Source organism: Lygodium microphyllum, chromosome 8 (genome assembly GCF_053477565.2).
Source record: "Lygodium microphyllum isolate KBCC chromosome 8, Lygodium_microphyllum_v1.1.10, whole genome shotgun sequence".
Lineage (NCBI taxonomy): Eukaryota > Viridiplantae > Streptophyta > Polypodiopsida > Schizaeales > Lygodiaceae > Lygodium > Lygodium microphyllum.
Genome location: NC_141142.1, coordinates 141,920,645 through 141,941,080, shown reverse-complemented (window position 1 = coordinate 141,941,080; position 20,436 = coordinate 141,920,645). Strand labels below are relative to the sequence as shown.

Here is a 20,436-nt window from a genome sequence, read left to right as displayed (position 1 = left end):
GAACAAAAAACGAGTGCGATCTGACTTCGGGTTGTATTCTGGGGAGTGCGATCTGACTTCGGGTTGTATTCTGGGGAGTGCGTGTGTGATCAGACCCTTAGTAGATCTGCGAACAAGGGTAACGTGTGAACACGTCCGGGACCTAGAAAGTGGTAAGGCAACAATCAGAATGTTAATGAAAAACGCTAATTAAATTAAGAAATACTTTAAATTAAGGATAAGTAATGCGTTAGATTAAACGGCTAATGCGCAGTTTGATTTCGCGGCGGGCGTTCCCCGGTGCGTGGTGTGCCGGCGACTCTCTCTCTCTCTCTCTCTCTCTCTCTCTCACACACATCACTGATATATCTCTCTTTCTCTCTCTCTCTCACAACATACACGATCTCTTCAGGCCGCCGACGAGGGATAGGAGCAGCATGAGCCAGCGACAGGAGAGCTCTGCGTCCTCTCCCGTTACCATCAGCAGTATCATCGTCATCGCCGTCTTCATCTTCAACAGCACCAGCTGCAGCACAGTCCTATCACCTCCTCCCCCTCCCCCTCCCCTTCTTTTTCCATTCGCCTGCTCATGAAGCTCCCAATTGTCCCTCCCGGCTATCGCTACCAGCTCGGTCCTGCTGGCCATCGCTGCCCGCGCAGCAGCTCCAATGCTCGCCTCCCCTTAACCGGCCGGAGGCCTCTCGCGCATATCCCCGAAATTGCTGAGAAATGCCGCCTATCATCGAGCGAGGCATCTTGCGGCGTAGAAGAAGCTCCTGACGGGAGTCCTTTTATCCTTTTATCGCGAGAACGATGAGCGAGCTTCCGTCTCCCGAGTTTCCACCATTCTGGATATTTCTCTAAATGGTGCAGTCTTGCTTCGACTGTCCAGAGCATGACTCTCTATGCTGATGCAGCTGTTGATCCGGCACCCTCAGATCTGCTGACCTCTAGTACCAGAAATTTGCGAAGGAATTTGTTTCCATTACCAAAAAGAATATCATCGTCGTCGGTGTTGTCGTCTGCAGCATCATCGTCCACACCATTCATTGCTGCTGTGTACACTTCACCCCTCTGTACACTTATAGTTCTTTCAATTAGATGCCAGTTGGAAAAACCTTAATGTGTGGACTCTTTCTTCATGTACAGTCTCAACAATGAAGCCAACCACATAATGCAACGACAGGAACAGGTTACAATGCAATCGAGAGATGGACGGGTTGTGAATCGCACCAATTCTGCACATGGGAGTTCCTCTTGGGTGAGTGGTTCTCCTGCCGTTGTGCAGGGAGCAGCATGCTTGGTAGAACCAAAGGCAGAGTCACATGCTAATGATGGTACCTTGAATGCTATAGTCAATGAATCAGTGCGCACGGTCGATGTTCCTATCAGGAACCCAACCCCTAGCTTCCAGGAAGATGAATTGCTTTCTTGGCTGCAGTACCCCTTGGATGATGCTTATGACCGGGGATATTGCTCTGATTGGTTTGGTGATGTGTCCAATTCCAGTTCCCAGATAGTAAAGCATTCATTCAATCAGCTTGGCTTGAAGCTGCAGGAGACTTCTTTCACACTTTCAGGGCCTGCGTTTGGTGGTGTTTTGCCCCCAAATTCGAGCAGTGAAGAGGCTGCAGAATCTTGTGGCAGTGCTGCAGGTCAAGCAAGAAACAAGGTAGCAGGTGCAGATGCTGCAATGGCTGTTAGTGGGGGGCAAGCCGCAGGCCTCACTTCCCATCCTGTGATGGAGGTTCTTGGTGAAGTGCAAGCCACCACTAATCAGCCTTCTCATTCCTTAGCCAACAGTTCGCAGAGTGTTTCTCCAAATGCGAATCTGAAAGGCTTGGATATAGGGTCCCTCACTAGCCAAAACCTTAGTGAGGGTTCCTCTTCTAGACATCCGAATCCTCTCTTGCCTTATGTGACTGTATCTCTTCCCACATTTAAACCGCTGGATTCCACCACTCCTTTTGTGCCACTGCCTGTTCCGGGTAAGTCGGGCAGCAAGAATTTCCTGCATTTTTCTAGACCTGCAGCTGAAACAAAGGCCAATCTGCACGTGATTGGTGCAGAGAGTGGTCCCACCAATGTTGAGCGAGTAAGACAACAATTTGGGCAGCTGGGAAGGTCTGAGCAGAATGCTGCCGAACAAGTTTTAGAAGAACCCGCTGGAATTCAATCAACACAGGTACAACAATATGACACCCCTCAGAATGATGGAGTACATGCAAGATGGCCAACTCCCCCTCCAAACTCATTAGGTCCATTAGAGGCTGATACAGGAAGAGGAAAGGGAATTTGCAGGGACAGTGTAATTAATTCAAGCATGTCCAATAGTGCTGTGACAGCTTCTGAGAAAGTGGTGGAGCTAGAGACGGCTGAACAAACTGCAACATCACCTTCTCGAGGCTCTGGCAGTAGCACTGAGAAGAGTTGCAAAGAAGCTGCTACATCTTCCAAGAGAAAGTTCAGTGGAAGGGACGACTTAGAGTATCAAAGTGAGGTAGTACAAGATGTGCACTGTTTTTATCCTAGTTTTGGAGATACATTTGAAGCAGTGTAGAGCTTACATTGATTTGATCAGGATGTTGAGGAGATTGCCACCAACCATAGGAAACCACCCTCAGCTGCCAAGCGCACAAGAGCTGCAGAAATGCACAATCAATCTGAAAGAGTATGTCACTCTTTTGCAGCTTTTCCTTTCATGATCGATTAGCACATTGGGCATGAAAGCACAGTTCAAGTGTACATTTCAAGAAACCAATAACGCTACTTTTGATGTCAGAGGCGCAGGGATAAAATCAAGGAAAAGATGAAGGCTTTACAGGAGCTTATTCCCAACTCAAACAAGGTGAGAGTGGGACTAACTGTTCATAGTCCATTTTTGAATGTATTGTCTCTTGAGTTGTAGATGTGAACTGCAAGGTCATATACCTCAGATATTATTGAATGCTACATATACCTGAGTGTGTCCAAATTGATTCATGCTATGGACAAGTTTTTTATTTGATCCAATTTGATCTCGAACAGACTGACAAGGCTTCAATTTTGGATGAAGCAATTGAGTATACAAAACTCCTTCAGTCACAGCTGCAGGTTTTCCCCACAATAACTGTCTTATTTGTAACAGGATTTGATATCATGAATAGATTTTTGTCATTGCAGGTTAGAGGCTTATTTTGATTTGTCTGTAAGCAGACAATGTCTATGCGCTCAGGCATCGGTATTCCTCCGACTATGCTACCTACTATGGGGATGCACCATCTGCAGATGCCAGCCCTGCCGCATATGGGCTTGGGAATGGGAATGGGGATGGGGGTTGGACTTGGCATGGGCATGGGTATGGGCATGGGGATGGGTTTACTGGATGCTGCTGGACGCACAGTGGTTCCAATTGCACCGTTTCCTGGACAATCTCCAGTGGGTGCTTCATCCCATGCTGTGACTTTACACCCCTGTGGTCCATCTATGAGCATGGCAGAAACTCAAGAGCTTCAAAACTCCAATTTCATGGATCCATACAGCTTCTATTTACCACACCATCAAGTTCAGGTATGTAAGTCCATTGTTCTTAGTTTTAGATACTGCTCTTCTTAATTTTGGGACTTGATCAGATAAGTTGGGGCATATGAAACAATGACTGTTATCAGTGTAAGAAAACAAAATTTTTTCTGAGGAGGTGCAATAACATTTCCTAGCTTCCCATCCTAGTTCCACCTTGTCATCATCCCCATGTTAAAGCCCCCTCTCATGGTGACAAGGGATGGCAATCCTGTGCTTGTTCCCATTCCCATTCCTGGCCCCATTCCCATCCCGAAAACCCGTCCTGTGTCACTGTTTGTCATGGTGCAATTATCTGTTGTTTGGGGGGGGGGGGGGGGGGTGCAGTGTTAAAATGTGCAATGTGAATTTGTGACTAAGAGAAAAGGAAAGTCAATCTAACAGTGAGGATGGCTAGCATAGGGAGAGGTGATGTGTCAACAATAGATAAGTATGCCACATGGCATCATGTGTATAAAGGAGAATTCCTTGATGCTATCCATGTATCTACATCTCATTGTACTGTCTATAACATATCGGAGTGCATTGAGTTAGAGGATGCCCATTTGCACCTCTACAATGGGTTGTCTAGATTACTTTGAGGCACCTTAATCTTCACCTTAAGAATTATCGATTAGATTAGGATTAGCATCTTGGAGGTGTGTTTTATTTTAATTTTAATCTCTCAAGTTGGTATCAAAGCCTTTATAACCCAACCCTAGGGTCCATTTTGTGTTACATTATCCTTTTCCATTGTGTTTTAAACGGTTGAGAAAATAGCACAAATCCCTATCTCTTGGAGACTACATGAAGATGAACATTTCAAGTTGCTGTCAAAGAAGGCATTGCTGAGAAGAGGAGGTATCTACATCAACTTTGGACAAGTTGAACCACTTAAAACGATTGGGTGTGCTGTGATATTTGGTTGCAAATTGGTTATGGTTTCCTTATGGTGTGTTGCTCAAATGAAGAGGTACACAAGGAGGCACTTCATTGAAAACAAGTGTTATATGCTGCATAACTTACTGGTGGATGCTCAAATAGTGAGCATGGTAGATACTACAAAGAATAAAAAGACACAGTTTGAGTGCACAATGGGTGTACATAAGAAGCTTGGACAACAAGCTTTAGAGAGAAAATGTGCTCTTGGAAACCAACACAGTGAAGAGGTCAATGCTGGCCTTGTATAATCTTGGTTTTTATCCAAGATAAGAAGTCTCGTGACAGAGGCTGAAAATTGTAGGGGCAGCCTTCTTGGGTTGCTCATGACGATTGGTTGCGACAATAAAGACATGTTGACTGAGCTGGGCAGCAGCTGATAGCAAGAAATGTAAGGGCTGGAAGTTGTAGAACAAGCTGTGGATGGAGGGCAAAGTTGCTCGTCGCCATAACTGAGCAGCCAAATGTTTCTTTGTGGCATAGTTGGTTGGGACACATGAGTCAATCTGGAATGAAAGTGCTCTGTCGTTTGGGTTATTTACTGTCTTTGAGGTATGCTGATTTTGAACAGTGCGATCATTGTATTTATGGTAAACACGCTCAAACGTCACACAAAAAATCTCTTTCTCTAAAGTCTTCACCCTTAGATTGGTACATTCAAATGTATGTCAAATGCTTGGATTATCTTTAGGGGGGAGAACTATTTCATTACCTTTGTTGAAGATGCCACATGTAAAGTATGGGTTTATCTGATCCGTAGGAAAGAGAGACCTTGGATGAATTTAAAAAATTCCTGGCACTTGTTGAAAATGAGACCAGCAAGACATTAAAATTGCTTCGCTTTGACAATGGTGGGGAATATGTGTCCAAAGCCTTTCAAGACTTTTGTGACAGCAAAGGGATTAAAAGGGAGTTTACTGCCCCTCATAATTTGTCCCAAAATGGTGTTACAGAGTGTGTGAACAGGACCATTCAAGACAAGGTCCATACAATGTTGTCCCATGCGGCTTTACCCCATGCATTTTGGGCAGAGGCTGTTATGACAGCCGTACACTTAATTAATCGGTCACCAAACCGGTCTTTTGGGGGGGGGGGGGGGAGTCCCTCAAGAAGAGTGGTCGGGCAAGCCACCTTCGTATGCTCACTTAAGAGTGTTTGATTGTAAGGCATTTGTGCACATTCGCAAGGAAGAACACAACAAACTTAAGCCAAAGTCTTGTGAATGTATTTTCCCAGGATATGGTGATGAAGGTGAGATGGGGTATCGATTATGGGATCCGGAGAAAAGAAAAGTAGTATGCAGCAATGATGTTATCTTCCAGGAAGATCGCTTGCACAAACACCCGAAAAGAACAGAGGAGGTTAGAAGGGTTGTATTTAGGGGGAATGTACCAATAGTACAGCAAAGAATGCCCGTTAGACAGCAGCAAATACCTGCTGTAAATGTCCTTGAAAATACAGGGAATGATGCTGGAAATGATCAACAGGATCTTGCCCATGATTTCCCACAAATTCAGCAAGAACATGTGTGTTTGGAACAACTTGAACCAGCTGTACAACATGCTGAACCTGCAAAACAGCAAGCTGTTAATGCAGATTTGCAGGCTGAACAGCCAGCAAATCTTGACCATTGGGTCCGTAGGTCGACTAGAGTGCAAAAACAACTAGATAGATTTGTTCCTAGTGTAAACTATGTAGCTAATTATGTCACGTTAACAGATTGTGGTGAACCGTCATGCTTCCAAGAAGCAATGGATAGACAAGATAGTAAGAGATGGCACAAAGCAATGCTATTAGAGATGGAATCGCTCATGAAGAATGGCACTTGGCATTTGGTACATTTGCCAAAAGGACAAAAAATGCTACCTTACAAATGGGTTTACCAAATGAAAGTCACTTGTGGTTCTTTGCCAAAGTACAAGGCACGCTTGGTTGTTAAAGGGTACAAGTAAGAACGTGAAATTGATTTTGATGAAAGCTTTTCTCCTGCAGTCAAAATGACTACTTTGCGAACCATCTTGGGCTTGGTTGTATCTGAAGACATGGAACTCATACAGATAGATGTAAAAATTGCATTCTTACATGGTGATCTGCATGAGAAGATTTATATGCAACAGCTTGAAGGTTTCGTTGCAAAGGGAAAATAGCACAGGTATGTAAACTCAACAGGAGTTTGTATGGGCTGAAGCAGGCACCACGAGAGTGGTATTACAAATTTGATACATTCATGCAATCTCACGGATTTCGTCGTTCTCAAGTTGATCACTACTTATACACTAAGAAGGCAGCAGATGGTAGCCTTATTCTCTTGGTTTTGTATGTGGATGATATGCTAATTGCAGGTAAGGATATTCATGCCTTGAACTCCTTGAAGCAGAGATTCTTGGCATGCGTATACTTAAAGACAGATTAAAGGGTCTTCTTTATCTGTCATAGCAGGAGTATGTCATGAAAGTTCTGTAGCGTTTCAATATGGAGGGGGGGGAAGCCATTAGTGTACCATTGCCTCCATATGTGAAACTTAATGCAGATGACAGTCCTACATCGGAGGATGGAAATGTTGAAATGACCAAGATACGCTATGCTTTAGTTGTTGGTAGCTTGATGTATGCTATGGTCGCTACACGTCCTGACATTGCATTTGTGGTGGGAGTGGTTAGTAGATACATGCCATATCCTGGCAAAAAGCATTGGGAATCATGGGATACCTTAAGGGCACAAAGGATTTGTGTATCTGTTTTGGTAAGCAAAAGTCATTTGTTGGGTTTACGGATGCAGACTATGCTCGCTATCTTGACTGCAGGAAGTCTACTTCATGTTCATAGGAGGAGCAGTCTCTTGGATATCTAGGGTGCAAAAGTGTGTCGGATTGTCTACTACGGAGGCAGAATATGTGGCTGCCACAGAGGCATGCAAAGAAGCTTTACGGCTTTCACATCTGGTGAGAGAGCTTGGTATTACAAAGGTTCTTACCCTTCACAGTGACAGTCAGAGTGCTATCATGCTAGCACAGAATCTTTTGTTTCACGCATAGATAAAGCACATACAGGTGAAGTATCACTTTATCAGGGATGTACTCGACAGCAAAGGCATTGAGCTTGTCAAGATACATACAAATGATAACTTTGTAGACCTTCTCACGAAGGGTCTTTTAGCCGAGCGGTTTGCTCATTGTCGCTAGATGATGGGGGTTGGATGGTATATGTGTCTTTTAGCTTTGTACATACATAGACTTAGTTGATTCTTTCCTCCACCTTTAGGCACGTTGCCTTTAGGTGGGAGGTTGTTGGGAATAAAGGCTCACTGTGCCTTTTACAGTGTTCGGGTGTAAATGCACCCTTACACTCTTGTACTTTATATATATATATATATTATCAAAACCTAAAAAGTGATACTCATCTTTGTACCGAACATCAAGTGTGTTGTTCTCTCTCTTCTCTTTATTCTCTGTGTGATATTGGACACGTTCACTCTCAGCTCACTTAGTCCAGATTCGTCAGGTTCCATCACTACCTATGATCTATCCATGTATGATATATTGCATGTTGTGCATGTGGTTGTCAGCGCTTAGCATATGTCAAATTTGGCTTGTAATCTCATGTATTCATATTGTTTTGTAATGACATTGCCATTTTGACTTCAAACAAGTGCTCTATCATTTTGGTTTTTAAAAAATCAAGTTTTAGTACTAATATCGTATCGTACCTTATAAAATCTTAAGGTACCATTTAATACCGTATTTTATTGTAGCGTACGGTATTGCACCTTTCGTACCTGACAACTATGATGAAAGCTAATGGTAATTTAGCTCAATATTTGCTCAAGCCCAAAATTGGAACCAGAAAGGGACTGTAAACAAGTGGAAGCCCTTTTTCTTCTCTTTTCCCAAGGCATCCAACCCCAAAGTAGCTAGGGCATTGTGTCCATGCCGGCTGCCTAGTGATCTACCTGTTTACCCTAGAGAGGATAGAGCATTGGACAAAGGGCACTTGTTGGTTGCCTAGTGGCCTACTAAGTCCGGCAAAGGTGGATGGAAAGGCAAGGGACTATCTTTTTTTTTTCCCTTTTGGATGGAGGGCTTTATTTGTTTTTCAAAAGATTTAGTATTGAGTGTTTTCAAAAAGTTTTCAGTCAATTGAGTAACAATAGATAGGGTAGTCAACAATCCCATGACTTTTACAAAACAAACCCATCTATCTCAACCACTACTGGGTTTCGATGATGAAGGAAATAGGCTAAGTGTGGGAAGCATCTATAGTGGGTATGTGGAGATGCAAAAAAGAAGTGCAAAAAGCAAGGTAGACAAGCTAAGCAAGTAAGGGAGATTGTGCAATGCCATGAATATGGTGAATCCAGAGTCGACCATTTCAAATGCTGAAAATGGATAAATGTGCACATATGCATGTTTACAATAACAAAATGCCAATGCATTGGAGTTATGCAAAAGACAATGTAGATGCGATCATACCCATGTAAATTGCAATGCAATGATATCACTTGGGTAGTGCCCTTGCGGGGGGAATTGTTCACTTACCGAGGTGCCGTTCTACAATCATGGTCATCTTGATAACGAGGATGAAGATACAAAGTTCAATATACATAATGTGTGAAACAAAAGCGGTAAACAACACCTTGCCACCATGAAGAGAAGAAAGCCACCTCCTCTTCAACTCAAAGGGAAAGTTGGAGGGAAGCATCCTCTCTCTGTCAATTTGAAGAAGTAGAGGTGGGTGTACCCAAGCCAATCTTGGGTAGTAAGTATTCAAGCATCTGCTAATTAGACAATTGCCTTGGTCAATATGTTTGCAAAATTGTTTGATGAAGGCACAAACTCTAGGGGAACGGTGGCTAGCTCAACCTGTGCTTTGGTATGCTCCAACATGCCATGTTCAAGGTGTAATAATTAGGTTATCAACTAGTGCAATTGCACTCTAGTTGCAGTAGCGGATAGTCGGTGTAGCATATGGGAATTGAAGCGGCACCAACAAGCTTCTCAAGTAGATGGCCTTGGTGGTGCCATCAGAGGGAGCCCTATACTCGGTCGGTCTTATCCATGGAAGTTGCATTGTCTCCTACTTATGGCCGGCCTAAGAAATGGAAGCCTTGCCTAAGGTAAAGATGCAGCTCCCGCCCAATCAGGATCAGTGTACCCTTGCAAACATAAACTAAAAGCATAAGTCAATCCACAAGAATAGGTACACTGTAAATATCTCAAAATACAAAGACATGTAATCCAATGTGACATCCTAGGTATAATGAAATACTGATTGAGTAAACTAACTGAGTATGCTAAATTTGGCCTAGTATAAATCAACCAAAGGAGTTTCTTTACTACAGATCTATAGGTGTGCTCATTGAAGGGTTGACCTAGGGTATCCTTATATAAGTGGATAGGTGGATTGAGAGGCATGGCAATACTCATTCACCAATTGAAAAGGATACTTTTGATGTGACACAAAAATGCATTCCCTAGATCGAACTATCTCCATCCCTAAAAAGTAAGACAACAAACTGAGGTTTATCATCTCAAACATGGCACATAGCTTAGCCTTAATTTCCACCATGGCATAACAGAATCTGAGCCAATGATGTCGTCGACATAAAGTAGGATATGTTGGGTGTTAAAGGCCCTTTATGCGCTCTCCCGTGTATATATTACTTCACACAGTGAACCCACCCTAATGGGTGTAAGTGTACCATACCTTTAAGTACAAATACATTCTTTTATTCTTTGTGTGTACCACACTGGTATACACCTATCCGTTGACTCACTCTCACTCTATCACTATCAAATACTGTTCATTTCTGAGTCATTGAGCTCCTCGATTAATGTGCATGCTCTCAGCTCTCTTGATCTATCTGCTTCCGCTTCAACTCTACAAACTGGTACAAGAGCCAATGGCTCATGCAAGCAGGCAATCGTGATCGGAAGCCACTAGTGACAGTGTAGTCGTCACCATTGGGACCAACAGGTGTAACAGTCTGTCGGGCCATTGAGGAGTAGGCGAGTAGGTGACAGGTGATTGATTGGTCGGGTGTAGCTAACGGGCCAGGCGACTGACTGGTTGGGTGCAGGCGTAATGGGTGACTGCTGCACGACTATTGCATTGACTGGAGGCATGCAGTCGCGACGGACTGCTGGACTGCTGCGCGACGGGGCTCGAGGCATGCATCAAACGCTCACACGTGATGGGGACAGGGTGTTGGGCCGCACGGATGATAGACGTCACGCAGCCATGCACGGACGATGGGCAGGTCAACACCTCGTTTTTTTAATAATTGAAATCAGAAATTTTTCGGTCTGATTTATTCCCCCCCTCTTCCAGGTGTTCATGTGAGCAAGCACAGAGCCCGAATTTGTGCAAATTCCCCCCTTAAAATTTGGGGCTTTTCCCAAATTTGGTGTCTAACACATATTTTAGTGACTTCTGAACCATAAATTGCAGACATTGAGTGCACAGGCCTAAGAAATTTTGGGGATTCTCGAATGCAAGTGAAATTTTGGCTTGGTTGGACCCTGAAATTTGGGGCTTTTGCAGAAATCGTGAAATTTCTGCAACGTTAGCTCGTACTTGATGCTCGGGAAGATGTATTTATGCAATTGGAGCAGATTCACTGCAGAAATTTTGGGGCTTTTCACTTTGGTGATGTATTTTTGAGTCGTTTTGAGACTGGACAATGAAATTTGCAGCAAATTCACTGCTGAGTGGGAGTTTGCAACTTCTCTTGGTTCATGTATTGCTAAATACTCATTATGCAGTGAAACAATGGTAAATACAGCATTTGGGTCATTGCATTTGGAAATATTGGTGATGTATTACTGAAGTAGGAGCTATCCTTAATGCAAATGTATCAAATTTGATTCGTGCATATGCTGTAATCAGTACTTGAGACTGAAATTTGCAGCTAAACATCTGCTTCTTGGATACCTTGGAAGTACAAGAGTGTGTACTTGCTGTTACAATTTAGAAACCTTACTATTGGTTGAAATCATTCAACCCTTTATTGCAGTTGTGTATTGCTGAAGATGGTTGGCAGTGCATCTACATCTGACACAAAGAATCTCTTTGAGATTCGTAAATTCGAAGGAAATGGTTTTGATCTTTGGAAAGATCGTATGCAAGGTATACTCTTTCTAAAGGATTGTGATGATGCTTTAGAAGAACATAAGCCTGTTGCTTTGTTAGATGAGGATTGGGCTGAAATGAATAAAAAGGCCATTACTTACATCAAAATGACTGTCACAGATGATATCTTGGTTGATATAAAGGGACTGTTGAGATATCGAGCTCCACTCGTGATACGCCAGGGTGACCGTTGTATATTTATGTCACCGACTTGTCAGTTGCAAACGCGGTTGGTACACCGCCCATGAATAATAGCTACATGATAGCTATCCTTATCTACTCTAGTTCGTGGCTCAGTTAGTATGCCACCTTAGTTAGTTAAGTTTGGTTTGAGACCCATATATAGGGTTCTTCTATTTCTTTGTACTTGAGTTCTTTTGGCTTACACAACTAAGAAGAGGAAAACTGTTTTCAGCCTCCACCCTTGTGTGTCTTCCCCCATTGTGCAAGCAAGAAAGCTTCAAGCGAGACTCCTTCCTTCTCTCCCACAATCTTGACATGGTATCAGAGCCTTGTTCGTGGTAAGGAGCTCAAGAAAGCAAGCCAAGCTTGCGGTGGTCTGGTAAGAGGAGCAGTGTTGCTTTCATTTCCTGTTTTGGGAGCAGATCTCTGCAGGTAGTACAGCCGGAAATTGCAGGAGTGCATTGTCTCAGGTTGAGACGCCCTTCGCGGTGAAGCAAGAGGGCAGTATATGCTGCGGGCGAGGGCTTTAGCCCTCGGCGACCTTGTTTTTTTGATTTGAGGCCATTTCGGGGCCTGTTTTGCAGACGGAAGTTTTCTGCACGCACTCAAGAAAAGGCTCAGTTTTATGCTGTGCGACCACTGTTCTACAGGTCGGTGAAAAGTTACTGTAGAAATTGCATCGTATGCTTGTGCGCAGAGACATTGGGAGTTTCAGAATCATCATTGGTTCCTGTTTATGCAAAATCGTCACTAGGAAGTGACTGTGTGGTCAAATACCACTTTCGCCAGTTTTGCAGATTTGCCCTTGTGAGGGTGAAGCTGTGTTTTTTGCAGTGACAGAATTTCTTGCAGTATTCTGTAATGGCGTCTGATTCTCTTTCACAGATTGTCACTGAAAAGCTTGACAAGAACAACTTCCAGGCATGGAAGTTTAGAATGACGAATTTCCTTATGGGAAAAGGATATTGGGAATTTGTTGCAGGAAATGAAGAAGAACCAGTTCTTCCGGATGTTCCCAATCAACAACAAATGCAGGCATTTAAAACATGGCATGAGAGAGCCAGGAAAGTTATGTATTGGCTGTCTATCAGTATTTCAGACTCTATGATTGTGCATATTCAGGATGCAAGTACGCCAAAGGAGGCATGGGATACTTTGTCAAAAATGTATAGCACAAATACGCAAGCCAGGAAAATGCAGCTCAAGCAAGAGTTGCATAATGTGCAAAGAGAAAGTATGAGCATCAACGACTACCACATGAAGGTAAAGAAGATTGCAGATGCACTTGCTTCCATTGGGTCGCCAGTGGAAGATGATTTAGTTTCCGTGACCTTGAATGGTCTAGGAAAGGATTATGCACAGTTTCGGACATCCATTTCAGTTCGTGAAAGATTTCCTGATTTTGAGGAGTTGATTGCTCTTCTAATTTCTGAGGAACAGAGAAATGGTGGTGTATCTTCTTCAGGAGGAACTTCAAAAGAAGCTGTCTTCTACTCAAATGCTGGAAGAGGTAGAGGCAGAGGTAGAGGAGGCCGATTTGGAGGCCGTGGCAGAAATCAGAATATGCAGCAAACTCAAGAAAACCAGTCCTATGGAGGAGGACGTGGTAACTCTAGAGGCAGGGGGAGCCAAAGAGGTCGTGGTGGATGGCAAAGAGGCCAAAATGCAAACAGTAATGTTGAATGCTACTACTGTGGTAAAATGGGTCATATGGCTAAAGACTGCTATAAAAAGCAGAATGACATCATGAATGGAAAACTGCAACAAGGGAATTATGCATCTTCTAGTAGACAGGGTGATGACAGAAATGAGCATTTGTTCATGGTGCAGCACATGAACAATTCTATGACAAGTGCAGAAGAAAGCAATGATGTATGGTATGTTGACTCAGGTGCATCAAACCACATGACAGGTCATGCAGAATTGATGGAGGATGCAAGGAAAATGGAAAAACCAGGATTTGTGGAGACTGGTGATGATACTGCACATCCTATTGTGCAGATTGGAAAAATTCCCTTGTCTATGCAGGGTGGGAAAAAGAAATACCTGTCCGATGTATTTCATGTCCCGAATATCACCAAGAATCTGGTTTCAGTTGGTCAAATGGTTGAACAGGGCTTGCAGGTCAGATTTAATCCTCATGGATGCTTTGTTGAGGATATGAAAAATAAAGGTCGCTTGATAGCAAAAGGAAAGAAGAAGGGCAGAATGTTTACATTGGATGCAGACATGTCTGAATTGAGTGCAGCAATGTTTGCACATGGGACCGGTGTAGTTGCAGATATTGATATCTGGCATAAACGCATTGGTCATGTTAATGTACAGCGACTTAAATCAATGCAGGCCCAAAATATTGTTGCAGAATTGCCTAAATTCAAGGTTACAGAAATGCATAAGATATGTGAAGCTTGCCAATTTGGAAAACAGGCAAGGAAATCATTTCCTAGACATGTTCAAGAGAGTAAGAAGCCATTGGAATTAATCCACTCTGATGTGTGGACTACTAAAGCTGCATCTCTTGGAGGCTGTCATTATTTTGTCAGTTTTATTGATGACTATAGCAGAAAAGTTTGGGTGTATTTTATGAAAAAGAAAAGTGAAGTTTTTGGGCATTTCAAAACTCTTAAAGCTATGGTTGAAAAAGAAACAAGCTTGCAGATAAAATGCCTAAGGTCAGATGGAGGGGGAGAGTACCTCTCAAATGAGTTTGCAAAGTTCTTGCAGGAGCATGGCATAAAGCAGCAATATTCATGCAGTTATACCCCACAACAAAATGGAATTGCAGAAAGGAAAAACATTCATATTGGAGAGGTATCTCGTGCCATACTCAATGAAAAAGACTTGCCAGATTTTTATTGGGCTGAAGCAGTTGCTACAGCAGTCTACATAATGAACAGGACTCCCACTGCAGCAATACATGGAATGACTCCAGAGGAGAGGTATACTGGTAGGAAACCAGATATTTCTCATTTGAAAATTTTTGGTTGCATTGCCTATGTACATGTGCCAGATGAGCTGAGATCCAAGTTGGATCCAAAAGCTGAGAAGTGCATCTTTATTGGTTACTCTCTGCAACAAAAAGGGTATAGATGCTATAACCCTTCTACTCGTAAGTTTATAGTGAGCAGAGATGTTGTTTTTGATGAGATGAGTAGCTGGTATAAACCAGTAAATGTGATTGATGATGAAGATGCACAAAATGGTAATGCTACACAGAATTCACAGCAGCAGTCACAAAATATTAGTGGACCTATGATGAAGATGCACAAAATGGTAATGCTACACAGAATTCACAGCAGCAGTCACAAAATATTAGTGGACTTGGAGCGTCCTCTAGCAGTGGTTCACATTCTTCGCCATGGACAGGCAGATTGAGATCAGGAGAATCTTCTCAAAGCAATGCAGATAGTGGTATGCAGGTATCACGAAAAGGAAAAGAGAAGGTTGATCAGCCCATGTTTGATGTGAATGCAGGTCACTCTTATGTGGATGGTGAATCCAGTGGCTCAGAACAGAGCATTGATGATGAGTTGGGTATTCCTTCTATGGTTACACCTGGAGTAAGGAAGACCAGGGATGTTTTGAGAGCACCTGGGAGTGAACCTACTTTGCGCAGGTCTACAAGAGCTAGGTATCCTGTGGATAGGCTGAAATATGATGGATTTACAGCCATTCACTATGCATATATGGTCAAAGTGATACAGGAACCAGAACCCACATCTTTTGAGCAAGCCATGGGAAAAGAAAAATGGGAGAAAGCCATGGATGAAGAAATGGATGCCTTGGAAGCAAATGCTACATGGGAGTTAGTACCTTTGCCTAAAGGTAAGAATGCAATTGGCTGTAAGTGGGTTTATAAGGTGAAGCACAATGCTGATGGTTCTGTGAACAGATACAAGGCAAGATTAGTAGTCAAGGGGTATGCACAAACATATGGCATTGACTATGAAGAAACATTCAGTCCGGTTGCAAGGATGGCAACCGTAAGAGCAGTCATTGCTATGGCTGCATCAAAGGGATGGTCTTTACATCAGATGGATGTAAAGAATGCCTTCTTGCATGGTGATTTGCAAGAAGAGGTCTATATGGAGCAGCCACCAGGTTATGTGCATGCTGTTCATCCTGAGTTTGTTTGCAGGTTGAAGAAAGCCTTGTATGGCTTGAAGCAAGCACCTAGAGCATGGTCTGACAAGATAGGACAGTATCTTGTCACTATTGGCTTTCAGATTTCCAAGGCAGATTTCTCACTTTATGTGAGAAAAACAGAGAAAGGTATTATGCTGCTTGTCATTTATGTTGATGATTTGATTATGACAGGTGACAGTGATGAAGATATCCTTCATGTGAAAATGCTATTGAAGCAGAAGTTTGAGATGAAGGATTTGGGAGAGCTGCGTTATTTCTTGGGCATTGAGGTGATTAGATCACCAAGTGGGATACAGCTCTTGCAGAGGCAGTATGGATTGGACATACTGTCCAAATATGGGATGACAGGCTGTAAGCCTATTTCAGTTCCTTTGGAGCAAAATGTGAAGCTGAGCACAGATGCAGGTGAGCTTCTAGAAGACCCTACTATGTACAGACGCATAGTAGGAAGTTTGATTTATATGACTATTACCAGGCCAGATTTGAGCTATGCTGTTGGATTGGTAAGTCAGTTTATGCAGGCTCCAAGGAAACCACATTTGGATGCGGCTAGACGCATACTTAGGTATGTGAAGTCCACATTGCAGTATGGACTATTTTATGAGACTGGGGTTCAGATACAGTTGCATGGATACACTGATGCTGATTGGGCTGGTAGTATTTCTGATAGACGATCTACCAGTGGATATGTATTCTCTTTTGGGAGTGCTGCAGTCACTTGGAGCAGCAAGAAACAGCCTACAGTTGCCTTGTCGAGCACAGAGGCTGAGTACAGGGGTGCAGCAATGACTGCATGTGAGGTAGCTTGGTTGCATAAGCTACTTTATGATATGCATCAGTCTACAGATGGGCCAGTTGTCATTTATTGTGACAACAGGAGTAGTATACACTTGGCAAATAACCCAGTCTATCATGCTAGAACAAAGCACATTGAGGTGCATTATCACTATGTGCGAGAGAGGGTTTTACTAGGTCTTATTGATCTAGTTTATGTCAGCACAGAGGATCAGGTAGCTGACATATTCACGAAGGTATTGGGCGTAGAGAAGCTGCGCAAGTTCAGAGACCTGCTTGGTGTGCAGGAATTGGGATTGAGCTCGAGGGGGAGTGTTGAGATATCGAGCTCCACTCGTGATACGCCAGGGTGACCGTTGTATATTTATGTCACCGACTTGTCAGTTGCAGACGCGGTTGGTACACCGCCCATGAATAATAGCTACATGATAGCTATCCTTATCTACTCTAGTTCGTGGCTCAGTTAGTATGCCACCTTAGTTAGTTAAGTTTGGTTTGAGACCCATATATAGGGTTCTTCTATTTCTTTGTACTTGAGTTCTTTTGGCTTACACAACTAAGAAGAGGAAAACTGTTTTCAGTCTCCACCCTTGTGTGTCTTCCCCCATTGTGCAAGCAAGAAAGCTTCAAGCGAGACTCCTTCCTTCTCTCCCACAATCTTGACAGGGGCTTGATACTGCCTATGTAGTTTGGGAGAAACTCAAGGCTACTTATGAGAAGAACACTTCTGTCAATCAGGTACATCTCATGCAGAATTTGGTCAACTTGAAGCTTGATGAGTCCAAGCCTGCTTTCACTGGTATTTTGAGTTAGTTACAAGATGCAGGTTTGCCAGCTTTTGATTCTAAATTGAGGGCTATCTTCTTGCTCATGACCTTGCCCGATTCATGGGAAGCATTGGTTGTGTCATTGAGCAATAACCCCAACTTGACATTTGATGGTGTGAGAGGAAGAATTGAAAAAAGGTATAATGTTGCAAATAAAGACAAAAATCACAGCAAAAGCAAGGAAAAACAGCAAGATGTAACTTGTTATCAATGTGGTTGCAAAGGGCATAAAAAGCCCGATTACAGGTACTTAAAAAAAAAAAACAAGAACGTAAGAAGCATACTAATGCAAAAGGCAAAAAGAATAACAAGGATGACAGCTCTATCCCAGTGGAGGATATGTATATCACTAAAAGAGATGTGATAGATGCTTTGTTGTCAGCTCACGATAGTTTGTCACAATCGTGGATTGTTGACAATGGTGCTTCTTTTCATGTAACTCCATCTTTGGAGTGTTTTTTTACTTATGCAGAAGGTAATCTTGGAAAAGTCTACCTTGGAAACAATCATGGATGTGATATTGAAGGAATGGACACCATACATTTAGCTTTGGAAAATGGTCAGGAATTGATTCTTCACGATGTTAGGTATGTTCCTGGCATCAAGAAGAGCTTGCTTTCGGTTGGGTAGCTAGACAACAAAGGTTACTTCACTACTTTTGGTGGTGGTATGTGGAAAATATAGAAAGGATCTATGCTAGTCACTAGAGGTGGTAAAAAGGGGACTCTGTATTATCTCTACTACAAGGCACTTCTTGGAAAGTTTGTTGCAGTCGCACATGGAATTATGGCACAAGCGTCTTGGACATATGAGCCAAAAGTGTGCCCATGCACTCTCTTCACTTGGAAGAGTTGATGTGAAAAACTCAAAGCTTGACTTTTGTAATGATTGTGTTCTTGGTAAACACATAAAGAGTCCATACTCTCATGGAGCCTCTAGGAAGGCATGTATCTTGGATTTAGTCCATTTTGATGTTTGCACCATGCCAATAAAACACATCCTGGTTTTTGTTATTTTGTGTCTTTTATTGATGACCATTCTGGGAAGTAATGGGTCTACTTGCTTAAGTAGAAAAGTGAGGCGTTGGATGCTTTTAAAAGGTTTTATGCATTGGTTAATACTAAAAAAGGCTTACTTAAAATGCATAAGAATAGATAATGGGGGAGAGTATGTATCTAAAGAATTCAATAACTTTTGTGATGACAATGGGATTAAACAAGAGCTTACAGCTCCTTATAATCCATCATCTAGTGGTGTGACTGAGCGAATGAATCGCATGTTATGTGAGAAGATTTGGTGCATGCTATCCACAGCTAATCTCTCGCAATCGTTTTGGGGAGGGAGACTTCAAAACGCGGTGTATATTTGCAACCGATCTTCACATCGTGCACTTGAAAGTGGCATCCCTGAAGAGGTTTGGTCTGGCAAACCTACTTCATATGATCACTTAAGAGTTTTTGGCTGCAAATGCTATGTACATGCATTTGATGATAGCGGAACCAAACTTGACATGAAATCTCATAGAGGCATCTCCATGGGTTATGGAGATGAAGGTAAAATGAGCTATCGAGTTTGGGTTTCAAGCATGAAAAAGGTGTTACGCAGTCGGGATGTGGTATTCAATGAGTCAAAGCTGTTGAGAAATGTCATATCTAATGACTCAAACAAAAATTTTGTTAAATTTCAGCATGATCAGTTACTTGAGCAGCCATCAGCCATTGAAAATTCAGCTCCTTTTGACGCTGATTATGACAATCAGCGTATCGTTATTAAGCCATATGAAAATGGGCGGCAAGGGGATGCTGAACATTAGCTTGAGCACCAAAGTCAGCATGCTGAAAATGAATTAGAGCAGCCTGAAATTGTATTACAACAACCTGAATATGCAGTTCAACAGCCAAACAATGAGGTCATTGACATTCCCTTAGATGTGGATTCTATTACCTGATAACACAGATCATTGGGTAAGAAGGTCTACACGTGTCAGAAGACCTATAGAGAGATTTGATCCTTCTTTGGACTGCATTTTGCTCACAGATGAAGGTGAGCCTCTTACATATAAAGAGGCCTTATCATGCGAGTTATAGAAAAAGTGGGAGCTAGCTATGTAAGAAGAAATGAATGCAGAGTCGAAGCGGAAGCAGATAGAGAAAGAGAGCTGAGAGTAGGCACATTAATCGAGGAGTTCAATGACAGAGCTGAACAGTGTTTGACAGTGATAGAGTGAGAGTGAGTCGTCGGATAGGTGTGTACCGGTGTGGTACACAAAGAATAAAAGAATGTATTTATACTTAGGGTATGGTACACTTACATCCATTAGTGTGGGTTCACATGTGTGAAGTAATATATACACGGGAGAGTGCGTAAAGGGCCTTTACACCCAACAACCTCCCACTTAAAGGTCCTAAGCGAACCTTTAATCAATTTCCACAAGTCTAATACAATGCTCATGTTGAGCCTTTGCAAGACTTTTAGCGAGAACATCTATAGGGTTATCTTGTGATTTGATCTTAGTCAGGGTGACTAGACTATCATCTAGAACTTGTCTGATAAAATGCTACCGAATATCAAAATGTTTGGTACTTTCATGAAACATGACATTCTTAGCAAGGCATAAAGCGCTCTGGCTATCACATCTAAGTACATGTGTTTTGGTGGGCAGCCCAAAATCCTTGACCAAATGACTAAGCCAAACTGCTTCTTTTGAAGCTTCAGTGGTTGAAATATATTCAGCCTCAGTGGTAGAGAGTGCTACTATTTTTTGCAATCTAGAGCACTAAGAAACCACCCCACCCGTCAAGGTAAAGATATACCCGCTAGTAGACTTGCGAGTATCCAAATCACCTACCATGACTGTATCACAATACCCCTGTAGATCCAACGTACCCTTGCCATAACAAATA

General features: G+C 42.6%; 1 protein-coding gene across 5 annotated transcripts in view; it reads left to right on the top strand.

The window, feature by feature from the left end:
• The first annotated feature begins 361 nt into the window (after positions 1 to 361).
• Positions 362 to 20,436, top strand: part of LOC148032950 (uncharacterized) — an 87,007-nt gene continuing 66,932 nt past the window's right edge. For all 5 annotated transcript variants that reach the window (XR_015691693.1, XM_087683634.1, XM_087683636.1 and 2 more), the window contains exons 1-6: positions 362 to 1,038; positions 1,129 to 2,479; positions 2,561 to 2,650; positions 2,762 to 2,827; positions 3,007 to 3,072; positions 3,175 to 3,528. Coding sequence is in view for 4 of the 5 variants with exons in the window: in XM_087683634.1 (XP_087539760.1) it covers positions 875 to 1,038; positions 1,129 to 2,479; positions 2,561 to 2,650; positions 2,762 to 2,827; positions 3,007 to 3,072; positions 3,175 to 3,528 (2,091 nt within the window). In the remaining variant the exon portion in view is untranslated. The remainder of the gene's footprint in view (positions 1,039 to 1,128; positions 2,480 to 2,560; positions 2,651 to 2,761; positions 2,828 to 3,006; positions 3,073 to 3,174; positions 3,529 to 20,436) is intronic.